This window comes from Eptatretus burgeri, chromosome 8 (assembly GCF_056783735.1).
Source record: "Eptatretus burgeri isolate ZD-2024b chromosome 8, Ebu_testis_v1, whole genome shotgun sequence".
In the NCBI taxonomy this organism is placed as follows: Eukaryota; Metazoa; Chordata; class Myxini; order Myxiniformes; family Myxinidae; genus Eptatretus; species Eptatretus burgeri.
The window spans coordinates 44,984,071-44,999,058 of NC_140968.1; the positions used below are offsets into that span (position 1 = coordinate 44,984,071).

The 14,988-nt window shown below is 43.8% G+C and overlaps 1 protein-coding gene across 6 annotated transcripts in view; it reads right to left on the bottom strand.

The window, feature by feature from the left end:
* ZCCHC14 (zinc finger CCHC-type containing 14) overlaps positions 1–14,988 on the bottom strand; it is a 121,193-nt gene that overhangs the window by 75,081 nt on the left and 31,124 nt on the right. For 4 of the 6 annotated variants that reach the window (XM_085891818.1, XM_085891814.1, XM_085891813.1 and 1 more), the window contains 6 exons: positions 13,311–13,381; positions 12,479–12,550; positions 11,956–12,311; positions 11,567–11,664; positions 911–997; positions 334–367 (listed from right to left, as the gene is read on the bottom strand). In XM_085891818.1, coding sequence (XP_085747944.1) covers positions 334–367; positions 911–997; positions 11,567–11,664; positions 11,956–12,311; positions 12,479–12,550; positions 13,311–13,381 — 718 coding nt within the window. The remainder of the gene's footprint in view (positions 1–333; positions 368–910; positions 998–11,566; positions 11,665–11,955; positions 12,312–12,478; positions 12,551–13,310; positions 13,382–14,988) is intronic. The other 2 variants (XM_085891816.1, XM_085891817.1) reach the window with 2 other exon arrangements.

A 14,988-nucleotide genomic window follows, 5' to 3' on the forward strand; every position in this document is an offset into this window, starting at 1 on the left:
TTATCGCATCCGGATACTGACAGATCTTCACCCAAATTGAACCAACTCGTCCTTGTCACACACCCAACCTCTCCACCAAATTTCATCCGAATCGGTGTATAACTTTTTGAGATATCCTGCTCACAGTCACAAACAAACAGACAGGGGTTAAAACATAAACCCCGTTCACCTTTGGTGATAGAGGTAATTATAAACGTGCTGCCTGCCCTTTGTCCTCACTACAACTGCCTCAACCACCCATCGTCTTTAGATACAATTATTGCATCCAATTACATATTGGTATCACAACATCATACTATAAGTGCATTTGGATTCGTAGAAAACAAGACTTACTTGGCAGATGTTCCTTTTGGTGGTATAACACAACCTGATGCAAAAAAGAAAGAACAAAGTCCAATGTTAAACATTCATGCCATTAATAACGTTAACGTACAGTAGCTCGGTTGAGCTGGTAGCAGTACAACAAATAAATATATTCAACGTAATGGAAGGAATACTGTGTGGTGCTCAATGATTACATTCAGGAAAAGCAGCATAAAAGATGTTCAACTGGATTCAAATAAAATCAAGAAACATTGCACCATTTTGCTTCACGTTTAGAATCAAGATTTCAATCTTGTTCGACTTTATACAAATGAGGTGAGTGAATCGAGAATAAATGAAATCATGAGGAATAAGAAAAGGATGGTAAGAACCGAGAGGAAACAGGAAAATGGGATAGTTAAAAATGGGCAACAAATAACAGAGAGATTGATGTGGTGGATGGAAGAGTCACAAATAAATTAGGGAAGATAAAAATATGCAAGAAGAGGGTTGAAAAGTAATGCTCCGGTAGGTAGAAAAGGAGATAATGCTGGGGTAGGTGGGAAAAACAAGCAGAAAGTTTGAATTGTACAAAACCCATTTTTACTTTGGACAGAGTTTTCTGTTCTGCCATTGGCACGTATCACCGACTCCTCCATTAAACAAGCAGCCCTGCTAGGAATTGATGTCACATCTGGAAGCAGAAACAGAATGACAATAAATAATCTCGAGTATAATTGTGAATTGTGGCGTCTGTCTACACGTTCATCTGTCTCCCATTAACGGCGGCCGCTTCCCATGGTGCATTCGAAAAGTTGCATATGCAGGCAAAGCTCAACTTTCACTTTTTTATAATCCCTTTCAGTAATCTTTTTAAAAAATCATTAAAAAAAAAGATTAAAGTAGATTTAATAAGATCTTCATGGAGTAACACACAATTTAAAATAGGTATATTTGGTCCTCCATTAAGACAAGTCCAACCTCAGCTGCCCGATGTTGCACGACCATTTTGAGGTGGACAGTATCAGTAGCTCAGAGTGAAACCAAGAGTGGAACACAATTAACCTTTTGAAATTCACTTAAATAACTTGCACTAATAGATGAACTTCAACTTTTCCAGTCACTGGGTAGTTTTGCTTGCTTTTCTCATCATTTGGGACAGGTACTTTTGCTTGTAACACCATAAATTGCAGATCTGATGTCTCCATATAAATAAAGTATTATCCAATGTTTCGGTTATACAAATAGAGCAATGACTTGTTTCATTATGGTCTTCCGATCATGCCTTTACCTGCCAATGTGCTCAGCAGACAGTTGACAATGTTACAGATAATCAACGATGACTTGTTCTTCCTCACCAAATGATATTGCATTATACAGTAATACCCCGGTAAAATGACGCTGCCCTCATAAAATGCCGATTCATTGTTGAGCTCTTTGCCTTGGAGATAAATTTGAAGAAAAAAAATGAAGCAAATTCATAACACAGCACTCCCAGAGTAAACACACCCAAAGCCATTGTTCCCTTCACCACCGATTGACGGCAGTTGTTTTCACCCCTGTTTCTCTTTCTGTGAGCAAAATATCTCAAAAGGTTGTGGATGGATGTGGACGAAAATTGGTAGACAGGTTGGGTGTGTTACAAGGACGAATTGATTCAAATTTTGGTGAAGATCAGGTCAGGTAAGGGCAGGTATGGGAGCATGTGCCGGAGCAGTGTGTCGCTGCGTCCACTTTCCGCCAGTACTCCAGGGGCTTCCGTCAGGCCATCCCCAAGGCAGATGCCTGGCCCATCCACATCTCCTTGAGATGCTGATCTCCTTGAGATGAGCAAAAATGGAAGCAATAAAAACCTGAAGACTCGGACTTTTGTCCTCCTGCACAGGTACCGACAACGTAACACCTCATGATCCAGAGAATCCATGACTCCCCAGGGCCAACCAATCCAGACGTCCATTGACTTCGGGCTCACAGCCATCAGAGACATGAATATCACTTCCAAGGCAAGTGAATCTCTCCGTGACCTCACCACAAACAGGTACGGACAAGAAAGCAGCATCCAAGATGTCATTGAAAGCCTGGATCTCAGTTTTGACCCAGTAAACCCGTAATCACAGGAGCTCCGATTCATCATTCAGCACCTTGAGAGACCCCAAAAGAATATCCAGAGTCTCCGCAAAGATGACTGCATCATCTGCAAAATCAAGGTCAGAGATCTTGACATTCCCATACAATGCACCGTAGTTTGATCTCTCCGACATCCTCCCCAGAATCCAGTCCAGAGAAGTGCTGAAAAGTGTGGGGGCCAGCACACCCCTGAGGAACTCAAGTAACAACTGTAAATAAAGGGGAGATGGCATCACCACATCTCACAGCACTCTCATTTTCAGAGGATAGTTCAGACATCAAATTGATCAGTTTTGGTGGCACCCCACGAAGATCAAGAATCCTCTCAAGGGCATCCTGATTCACTGAATTGAATGCTTTGCAGCGAACAACATAGGCTGCAAGCAGCCCCTGCCAAAATTCTCATCTGTGTTCGGTAAGGACACGAAGAGCAAGGATAGGGTCAGTCAGTCACCTCTTTGGGTGGAAAGCTTGGCTGCTCTGGGCGCTGGTGCTCAAGCAGATGGTGGCAAACTCTATCGAGAATTATCCGAGCAAAGACCTTGCCCGGCACTGAGAGCAGCGTCACCCATTGGTAGTTGTTGCAGTCCTGGCGATCACCCTTCCCTTTTCGGAGTGTGACAGCAAGGCCCCTCTTCCAATCAGTTGGGATAATGCCTGTGTTCCAGGCAGAACACAGACCTGTATGCAACGACATGAGTACAGCATTTCCATCAGCCTTGAAAAGTTCAGTATGGATGCCTCAGATCCAAGGAGCTTTAGCCCATTTCAACTGGTTCACCGCAGTCTGTATTTCCACAAATGAAGATGGATCACAGTTGATGGAGAGTCAGCAATAGGGATAGAAACACCCCTGACATCGAACTCGACAGCTGGTGGATCAGCCTGGTACAGCCGCTCAAAGTAACCGGTCCAGCGGACCTTCACTTTGGACTCCTTTGTCAAGAGCCTTCCACCCTCTGCTCTAACTGCAGCACACCGAGGGACGGGCTTGGAGGAACGCAATGCGCGTATTCCCCTGCAAGCAGGACGATAATCACTTGAGCACAGGTGATGCTCTACCCCCTCACAGATTTCTTGCACCTCGGCCTCCTTGTCCACCCTCAGTGCATGTACAGTTTTATGGCTCAACTCTCTGAACAGCTCAGCTCTGCCATTAAGCCTAGCCACGCTACACTGGTCAATGGCATCCCATGTTCCTTGAGAGACAAAATTCATCTTTGCCTTCCGGTGAGTTCCAAGACATCAACCGGCAACATCAAGGATGGTGGTCTTGAAGGCACTCCACAACTCTACAGGATTATCCAAAGCACACAGACCCCCCCCCTCCAAATCCCCACTCAGACTGTTCAAAAAATCCTCATCTCTCATCGTTGAGCTTGCCGACATCCAGCCAAGGCTGGAACGGTACCATTCTCACAGATTTAAGCTGCAACTTCACAGTTGCTACAACAACCCTGTGGTTGATATTGAGGAACTGAGCACTCTGGTAGACCCTACAGTTCTGGATCATCCTCCAGGGACCATCAATGAGCACATGGTCAATCTCCTTTGCCACACCACCAGCGTTGGCATACCAAGTCCAGCGATGAGCCTGGGGTGCAGAAACCATGAACCAGCCACCCTAAATCCATGAGTTCTTGCAAAGTCAAGGAACTTATTGCTATTCTGGTTCACAGTTCTAGACCCATGGGGACCAACATTTGTCTCATAACCATCCCTATCAGTTCCAGTCGATGCATTGAAATCCCCCAAGACGAGGAGAGTATCTCACCTGTGGCACTGAAAAACCACAGACTCTATCTACAGCTCCATGTAAACCTGTTTCCTGGTCGGGTTGTCGGCGACTAAACTGTCTAGTGATGAGCCTGTGCATGCTGAATGCACAGCAAGGGGGGCATGAGACAAGAGAGGTGTGGGAAGCACAAAACAGTGAGGAACAGAGACAGGAGATCTGTGGAACGGAGAGGGTTGGGGCAGGGAACATGGGATAAACAAGATGGGCACTGATCAACCAACCCAACTGCAGGAAGACATCCGCAGACACAGTTGGGCATTTGATACGGATGGCCATTGGCTCACAAGGAACTCCTCCGCCCTTTGACAGGTTTTGTTTTTAATCCTGCTGGGTGTCCATATCATTCACCCACCTCACCAGGAAACCTGGTGGGGTCGACAGTTTAGTCGCTGACTGACCCGACCATGAACCAGGTTCGTACAGGTTTACATGGTGCTGTAGCAAGTCACAGATCTAATCTGGCCTGACCTGACAATAGGCAGTTGAATGCAGCTACTTTTGCTCAGCACCAGAGAGGCATAATAATAATTAATTAATGCATAAAAAAGCTGAATAACAATTTGCTGTGTCGTAAAACCGAAGGGGTCACATGAACACAGGGCATTGTTTTGTTAAAAACCAGGCATGCAAAAGTCGTGGAGGAGTCGGGATGTGAAGCCATGCAAATGCCTGATAAGGTTTTTTTTTTGTCTCCTTAGTCAAGGCTTGAATGAGAGCAAACACACACCGCACAGCAAGGGGGGCATGAGACGAGGGGCGTGGGAAGGACAAAACAGTGAGGAACAGAGACGTTAGGAGATCTGTGGAAGGGAGAGATATGGGGCAGAGAACACGGGGTAAACAAGATGGACACGATAGGGACTTTCAGGAAGGAGGGCAGGGAGTTTGAAGGAGGTGGGTTTGGGGTGAATTCACGGGGATAGAAAAGATCGAGGATTTGGATGGGGGACGACAAGAGGTGGTGGTGAACAGCTGTTTTGAAGGTCTGGGGAAAGAATGGGATTGAATAGAGTGAGGGAGTTTATTCCAAAGGTGGGAAAAAGAGGAATGAAAGAGTGAAGGTGAGCAGTGATTCGTGATTTTGGTAGTTTTAACAGAAAGGGGTTGTTGGTGGACCTCAAGCGCCCTGCGGAAATATGGTGGGGACAAATCGCAGACAGATCAGGGCGGGGGGTGGGGGGGGGTGAGACCGGAGAGGAGGAGACGGTAGAAGACAGAAAGACCACCGACCTGTCTGCGGTGAGAGAGTGAGAGGCCCAAAGACTCAGCCTCATCGTGGGAGATACCAATGATCCGAAATGCTTTGGTTTCCACTGCCTGAAGCCGAGAAAGATGAGAGGCAGGAGCACCAGCCCAGAGAGGAGAGCAGTACTCCATCAGGCTGTGGACAAAAGCTTTGTGTGTGGTCAGAATTCACGTGGGTCGATGAAGGACTTTACACGACAGAGGATTCCCAGTCGTCGACTGGCTTTGGAAGCCAGATTGGAAATGTGGCTTTCCCAGGAAAGATCATGGCAGTAGTGAGACCCAGAAGCTTGAAAGAAAGGACTTCTTCCAAAGGATTGTTAAGAAAGTAGATGGGGGTTTTTTCCAAACGGTCCTTTTGGAGAGACATAGTGAGAGTGTGAGATTTGTCAGGATTGAAAGATATGTTCCACATGTTGGATGAGTATGTGATTTTACCCAGATCTGCAGTGAGTGAAGAAGCTGCTGCTTGCCGGTCTGAGCGATGACAGATGGTATAGCAGAGGGTGGAGTCTTCAGCGAAGCGATAGAGGATTTTCCAAAGAGTGGAAGAGATCATTGATGAAAACTAGAAAAATCACAGGGCCCAGAACGCTGCCTTGAGGAATTCCAGCCTGGACAGGAAGAGGGGATGAAAGAACTCCACTTAGGGCCACACATTGGCTGCGACAGGAGAGGAAGTCAGCGAGCCACGAGTGGAGATGGCCTTGGATACCATGGGAAGAGAGTTTGGTGAACAGGGCATAATGCCAGTCCATGTCAAAAGCACGCGATATGTCTAGGGATATGGCTCTGATTTCATGTCTGGCATTGCGTACCTCCATCCATTGTTAGGAGGGCAGAAGCAGAATATCCAGGGTAGAGTGACCTGGTCTGAAACCAAATTAATGATTGGAAATCAAGCCATTGGAGAATAGAAAGGATTTAATGTCTGAAGCGATGATGGATTCCACAACCTTGCTGATGATTGGGAGAAGGCTAATTGGTCTGTAGTTGCAGGGATCTGTTTTTGCACCTTTTTGAGCATGGCAGTAATGTTTGCTGATTTCCAAGCAATATGGCAGATGACCTTGAGCATATAAGAGGGTGAATAAAACAGAGAGAGGGTGAGCAAAAGCAGAGGAGCAGGTTTTTAGGACACGTGGGCTGATGCTGTCTGGACCGGTTGTAGAATCTGAGTCGAGGTTTGATAGGAAGCTCTCCACTTTGTCAGAGGAAAAGGACACAGAATCCAGGGACAGTGGTATGCAACCGAGTAAGGTGGGTACAGAAAGCGATGGGTTTCGGACACAAGACTTCGATGCAAACACCGAGTTTAGGCATTCAGCCTTTTCACGTGCAGTATCAGCAGTGCAGCAATTTAAGGTAAGGGAGGGGATGGACGGGAAACATGCACCAGAAACAGATTTGATTAGACGCCACCAATATTTGGAAGAGATTGAGAGGTTTGAGAGTTCAGACTTGAGATTAGAAAGAATTTGTTTTCTGGCTCTCCTGAGGGGAGATACACACATGTTCTGAGCTTCATGGAAGGAACTGAGTTGGGTTACCCTCAGTTGGGTTTGCTTTCCATGAGGCAAAGGTAAGTTGTTGCAGGACAACTGCCTCGCCACAAGCTTCAGTGAACCATGGGCAGGAGGAAGGGTAGGACAACTGAAGACGAGAGGAGATAAATCTGTGAATGAGGGAGAGCAAGTTTCTTTGAAAGAATCCCCAGGATGAGTTGATGTTGGAGAAAGTAGCGATGGGAGACCAGTCTAGAAGTTTGATGGCTGCTTTTGGAGACCCTGCCAGTCGGCTTGAGTGAAAGGCCAGACTCGACGGCGGTGAGGTGGTTCTCTGATAATAGCCAGAGAGATGTCCACTTTGACAAGACGTGGTCAGAAGAACCGATTGGAGCGGAGGAAGAGCAGCAGATATTGTCAGGAAAATTTGTCAAAATCAGATCCAGAAGAGATGGAGTACAATTGGTTGGGATCCGGGTCGGGAAGTTGCCCGATTGAGTCACTCCCAATGAGTCGCAGAAAGCTTTTGCTGAAATGCCATGACAGGTGAGAGAGGTACCCACACCAAGCCAACTGGCATGATGACAACTGAAGTCACCACATATGAGGAAGAGACATTTTGGATGAGAAGATCGAAGTTGGTCCATGTTTTTGGATAGTGAGGTGTAAATGGAATAATCACTGTTTGGTGAACGGTACAGCATACATAAAATATGAGTTGGGAGTGGAGGGGAAGTCGTAGCCAGAGGTATTCATGGGGGTGTGGGGGTGTGAGGGCAGTGCATAGAGAGCGAGGAGTAGAGTCTTTGATGAAGAGAGAAACTCCTCCACCAGGACGAGGCTCAAGTCTGTCATACCGGAGGAGGGAGTAATCAGGGAGAAATACTTGGGAGTCAGACACATCTTGAGGGAGGAAAGTTTCTGTTAGGCAGATTATGTCTGGTTTATCAGTGGCAACCTGTATGGAAAGATCTGTGAGGTTTGAGTGAAGGCCCCAGATATTTGAGGTCCACACTGTTAATGAAGAGGGAGGGGAGGAGGCTTTGGGTGCAGGAGATGGGAGGGGAGGAGGAGGGCAGGACAAGGGAGGAGGGGGGGGAGGTAAGGAGAGATGTTGAAAGAGTGTGGGGGATTGCAGAATAGCTCGGGTAGGGGGCCGGATGAGGACAAGAAAATATTCTGTGGTGCTGGGGGAGAGGGGGTGAGGGCAGGAGAGGGGGCAGAAGGCAGTTGAGGATTTGAGGAGGTGGAGTGATGAGATAGAGGTGAGAGGGCAGGGGAAGGAGGCAGTTTTGTGGATGAGGGGGGGGCAACTTTGAGAAGGGTGAGTGAAGGGAGTGAATGGTGGAGAAGGGTGAGTGGGGAGAGTTGAGGGAGAAAGGTGAGAGGGAAGCTTGGAGGGAGAAGTGTGTGATGTTTACTTTGAGAGAGAGGGGTGAGAGGGGTGAGTTCGTACTGAAGTTGGAAAAAAGAATGGTTCATGGAAAGCGAACACTCATAGCAAACTGTGGTTTTAAATTTTTTTTGGTCAGAAATGTGATTAAACACATTTATTGATGGATGCAATAAAGGCGAATTAAGAGAATGGAGAGAAGAAACACTGTAACAGTTGGATTTTTTTAGGCAAGGTATGAAGGAGAGATCGAATTGAGAGGTCTGTCTAAATAGAAGAAGAGTCGTGAATTACGATACAGTAATGAGTACCACACGTGTGAAAGAGGAAGATGAAGCATGAAAGAGATAGTTTTTATTATTATTATTATTATTTTATTTTTTTGAGAGAGAGAGTTTATCAGATTAGATAATGGAAAGGTTGTAGAAAAAAATCGTGAGGTGCATGGTGAATTTGGATCGATAATCGCAGAGGGTGGAAACAGATTGCGTGGTTAAGGGAGAAGCATGTGGTTACGGGAGGTGTATCGTCAAAAGTGCATTTATTTATTTATTTCAAATAAGGATTACGTAACATTTGGAAAAGGGAAGGTTGAAGTAAAATCGTGGAGGTGTGTGGTGAATTTGGAACCGCAAACACAGAATGAAGCTGCTGGGTCGATGAAAAATATCAGGAAGAGTGTGGAGACATGTGGTTACAGGAGGTGTATAGATCGAAAGGATACAAGGAAAATTATTAAATTTTGATGGATTTTTGAGGATTAGGTAAGATTTGGGAATGGAATAAGAATAAGAATAAGAAAAAGAAGAAGGATCGGGACTCGGGATATGCAGAGAGGAAGGTAGTTTTTTGTGTTTTTTCCTTTAAATTTGAGACAAGAAACAGAGTGTTTTGTTGGGAGGGATTGGGGGGGGGTGGGAATGGGGAAAATAGGAATTGAAGGTAATAGGGAGAGAATATAAATAAAAACGATCATACATCTCGAGGGGAAGGATGCGCTGGCCTCAAGGGACCCGGTCATACAAGGTCGACGAAAACTCACAAAATAGCACGATTTTTGAAACAAAACCGAGCGAGGAACACACAGAAACATGTAGGTGAGAAAATAAACAGTCAAACGGGACAAAAATCGACCGGAGACTTAAATTTGAGAAAGTCAGCAGAGACCCCTGCGAGAACCTGCCAACGCTCCAAATCCAGAACCGGAAGTTGAGAATAAAATCATCGGGAATTGCATCGATATGCTGAAACAAAGTCTTGTTTAAATGACAGGGGAAAACAGCAGATGTGCTATCCAAAGACAATACCATGTCATTGATAACATAGATCTCATCAGAATGTGACCATTTGAGATTGGTCAAAACATTTTCATGTGGTTTGATCACTCTCCCTATTTCTCTTTCATATACAAGAAACTTCATTTGAAACGTAGAGCCAGAAAGACATCACATTGCATTTGATTGTCTTTCTCCATGTGCATTTGTGTTGTTGGTATACGATTCAACTCTTACTATGACTGGTGTAACTTGATCGAGGTTTCGAGTTTTCTCCAACATTGCCACCACCACGCTTCACAGTAGGGGTGGTGTTCTTTGGGTGATGTGCTGTGTTGGGTTTGCGCCAAACGTAACCTTTTGCATTTCGGCCAAAAAAGTTCCATCTTGATTTTGTCAGATCACAAAACGTTTTGCCACATGGCTTCAGAATCCATAGAGTGTTTTTTTGCAAATCTCAAATGGGCCTCAAAGTCAGCTTCTTTATTGCCACCCTACCATACAGGCCAGACTTGTGGAATGCTTGGGATATTGTTGTCACATGCACACAGTGACCAGACTTTGCCATAAAGGCATGTAGCTCCTTCAAAGTTGCCATTGGCCTTTCGGTGGCCTCTCTGATCAATGTCCTTGTTTGATCACCCAGTTTGAAGGGACGGCCTGATCTAGGCAGGGTATTGGTGGTACAATACGTCTTCCACTTCTTAATGATAGTCTTGACTGTGCTCCAAGAGATATTCAAGGCCTTTGAAATATTTTTATACCCATCCCCTGATCTGTGCCTTTCCTCAACTTCATCCCGGAGGTGTTTTGAAAGCTCCTTGGTGCTGCATGGTTGTATTTGCTGTGAAATTCACTACCCAGAGGAAACCAACAGGATCAGCCGATTTTATTCTGAAATAATCAGAATGCCTACAATTTGACACAGGTGGAGACCAATAAATTTGGTGTGTAATTTTGAAGGTGATTGGTTACACCTGAGCTAATTTATAATTGCTATTATAGGGGGGGTGGACACTTATCCAACCAAGATATATTTGTGGAATTTGTGGGTTATGATGTGTAAATAAATGTGGAAAAAGTCTGATTTAATGCAATTTAATATCAGGCTACAAGGCAATAAAAGGTGAAAATTTTGAAAGGGGGTGTAGACTTTCGAAAGGCACTGTATAGATTACAGTTAATGAGGTACTTCTAGCTAAAGATGGGGTCTGTCATGGGTGGAGCCTGTGAAAAAGAAAACATATTTCTTGGCTGCCTAAATAATCGTAAATTAAATCATGGATGCCTAAATAGGGTGGATGCATGGCAAACATTCCCCTGTGGTTGGAAACCTTGCAGCAGTTGCTGATACAAGATGAGGGTTCAGGGTCACCATTCCAGTGAAGACGTAGCATGTATGTATGCAGGTATTCAAGGCTGCAAGTGGTGAGCATCCATTACATTTTCTGCTTTGGGTTGGTCAAAAAGTTTTTTTGTTTGATTTTTTTTAAAATCAGCAATAGCTATTTCACTTGTGCCATGCCCATGTTCCTCTGTTCTGTAAGTTTCTTTATCTCCAAAATAATTGCTGGTAAAACAAATACAAAATTTGCTGCGTTTTCATTTTTTTGCTCCTTTGCAGCCGTGCAAGGTTGTTCCACCTACTTCCGAACAGCCAGGATGTAATGAAATGGACAGTCAGAGATTACTACTCATAATGATCTTTAAGTCGTGATCAAACTGAACAAAAGCGACTTGTGAAGTCAATACAAAAATACACCTTGGAACGACACAGTCTTTCAAGATAATATAGCAAAATAAAACCGTAAATAAAGTACCTATGGAAAGAGATTGAATGACAAATGGGGTAATAAAAATAAAGTGCAAATGTGATTGTATGAGAGAAACAGCAGGTTCATCTCATTAAAAGAATACATACTTTGGTCACAGGAAGTTATTTGCAGATTCTGGCTGTCCCACAAGAAGTCTTTGACATGAGCAGTGGCAAGCACATGGGGTGGCAATGACTTGAGACACCTGTGAGTAACATGGGAAGCAATCAGCCAACGGCTCAAGTTAAAGTCCTGTACGAGTGAATGAGTGCACATATTCAACGTTATATAAGGCACTTGAGGCTTTAATAGGTCTGGAATATTTTAGCTGCTGTCATATTTGCAAATCCAAACAAGTTGATGGGTTTTTTTTTTCAGCTTCAACTACAAAATAATATCAGAATTAAGTGCTCCAGTAATCATTGGTTCTCCCAACAACCAATATCGTTTGTTTTTTTTCTTAAAGAACTCCAAAAAAAAATCACAGTAAGCTCACTTTAGGATGGCATCCATATCACAGAATTTGTTGACTGTCAGTGTCGGCGATTGCACATCATCAGCCTTTTCCGCAACCTCCTCCTTTGGGAGTATTGAGTGCCCTGGTGACACCGTCTTTGCCATTTCAGTTTGTTCTTCTTTTGTGGGCCATGGTGTTGGCTGTCCACACCAACGAGATGAGACACGATCACGCCTCGAAATGCGTCCCACGCTCCATCCATCACATCCGTTGGCAGATTGCGAAGGTTTCCGCTCGTGGGTTGCAATACTCTGCATCATCATGGCATTGCGAGAAACTGATGATGGCAAGATCCCGACAATGTCCAGTCCATTCTCAGACAAGGTTTGGGGCAACTGCAACCCAAAAACCACAATGTAGTGCAATTATGCATGACAAATCAGCATAATAATCTATAACAACAATGCGGGAAAGAGGCTCGTGCCCATTACACCCTTATAAAAATGCAATGTACAACGTTACGTTTCATACTATAAATTAAAGGAACATTGAGATAACTTGCCTTGGCAAAGAATTCTCGAAGTTCCAGTTGCGTCTTCATCAAACTGTTCTTGACACCATTAGACCATATAACCTGATGTGGGACAAAGCAGACTTTGAAATATTTTGTTCCCATTGTGTGCTGCCTTTTTGGCTGCTGGTTGCATCATTGGTTAGGGGCGTGGCTATACCGCTGATGCAGTGCCACTGACCTCAGAAGGATGACAGGCTGAGTCAACCCCCTGGTGTTAATTCAATGGTGAAGTGCTTGAACTCAGGACCATAGGATCCCAAGCCACCACCCTAACCGCTAAGCCAACACCAAGCTAATATCTTGTTAATCAATTGATTTTATCCACTGAAAACTAATAACAGAATGTTAATCACTGTGGGAAGCAAGGTGCGGTTATCGTTTCAAGCATTAGCCCTTTGTCACTGAAGAAATGGGCTAACACTCCTTTCTTATGGTGATCAACACACTCTTATTGACTTTGCTGATAAAATTCATTAACTTGTATGCCGCCGAACATCGACACTCGCCTTCACAAAGAATAGTATTCCATTCAAAATATTATATTACAGAAGTTTATTCATTTTTCTCCAAGAGAGCACTCTCCAAAGAAGGTTTAAAAGCTGAAACATGTTCAAAGCTGACAACTCTGTTTTAAGTATACTGAAGCCAACAATATCACTAAGGATGCCATCAAAAAGAAAGAAAAATGGAGTTGGATGGTATACAGCCATTTCCCACCCTGATTACAAATGCTCTGGGATTAAAGGAAACCTGACCCAAGTACTTCAACAAAGCTACAATCAACTTTTGTTGACTGAAAGGTAAAATTTAAACAACTCACTTCCAAAAGATATTCCACTTGTCTATCACTCTTCTTCTTCACCAACTTTCTTTCAATCCTTTCGATCGATACTGTTGAGAAAATATTAATGAATAACGACATGAAAAATATTAAAAACAAAGAAATTACCCTGTTACCTATGAACAATGGACTTCTTTTGAGCCTCAGTTATTGTGCATTTCAAAGAGTTGTGCCATTACACGAATTATATACACACCTATGTAATGGCTGAAATAGTCAGGTGCATTAGCTTGTGGTGAGAACAAACCAGAGAGTTGGTGTCAAAGCCACCCAATGCTCACTTGTTTATACATTTATCGTTTTTAAAAGACGAGTCTCATAATATTTTTTCTAAAGCATTGCAGTGAAGTCTGATCTAAATAATTTTAAAGCAATATATGTATTTGTATATTGTAATCAGTAAAATATAGTGTGGATGATAGAAACATTAGAAAGGAAATAACTTGCACCAAAAACTTCAACATTTTCACGCTCACGCCGGGGGTATCGCTATAGCTCTCTGTTCTTCGAACAGGCGAGCTAACAAAACTTCTTGAGAATGTTTGCATAACACTGCCTGCCGAGTGCAGCAGTGACTTTAAGGTTTGTCACCACAATGTGTCCCACTGTGAAGCGGAAATCGGGCGAGGCAAGTGCTCTCCCTGCTCCGAAAGCATTCGGTTCTTTAGCAATACAAAACGCAAGCAATTAAAAGACAACATTATGATCTGCAGTTTGAAATTGACATAACAATGCAAAAATAAGTGCATAAATATATAAATAATTCTGGCTGACAAAGAATTTTAAAAGCTCAAATCACAAATCTCTGCAGAAAGCAACTGCAGGAAAAATAGGAATTTGTCAGCACAGACACACTTAAATATTCACAGGTAGCACGTAGCTCTCCTCGAAAGGCATGTGTGTTTGGCAAGTCGAAGCAAACTGCCAAAAGGGACTTGGCCGAGACGAGCCTTACCGTCTAAAAACAGCAATCTCAGGAGGAGAAACGGAGTGGTGAGGTGTGGTGTCGAGACATGCACAAAACATATTTCTCCAATGAATACTACTTTACCAACTACTTTAAAATTATTCCATGGCCTTCAAAATAAGTTCATTGACTACAACATGTAATTATTAAAAATTCTAATCTTTTTTTTTTTAAAGGTCAGACTGCTTCAACCAGAAAAGTTATCTGATCGGCTTGCAAAAACTGGAGCCAAAATATGCAGCCCAAACCACCACAGAGGCAGCACTGCCATAATCTACTTGCATAAAAGCCATCCCTCCTCACCTCCCACCTGCAGAAGCAGGGGGAAAATTCAAAAGCAAAACTTTGGGTCAAACCCTCAAGTGCATGCCACGTCTTTGCTTCCTGACGGCAAGCGAAATGTGAATTCGACCAAACACACATATTCACCTTTGCTTAACAACAAAAACGAATGGCAAATATCCATTTATACCACATGGTGCAACTCCTTGGAACCAACAGGAATGATGTCATCACTTTCCAAGCCATCACAATATCAATCCTGCTTGCATTCTTGCCTTCAATGCAGCCTTGCCTGTAATTTAGAGACATTGGCTTGAGCTTGCAGCCTGTATACAGTCAGACCATGGCATGGCTCAAACATGAGGCCTCCAAGCCTTCAGCGGTCCCACTTTAATCCAAACAAAAGCT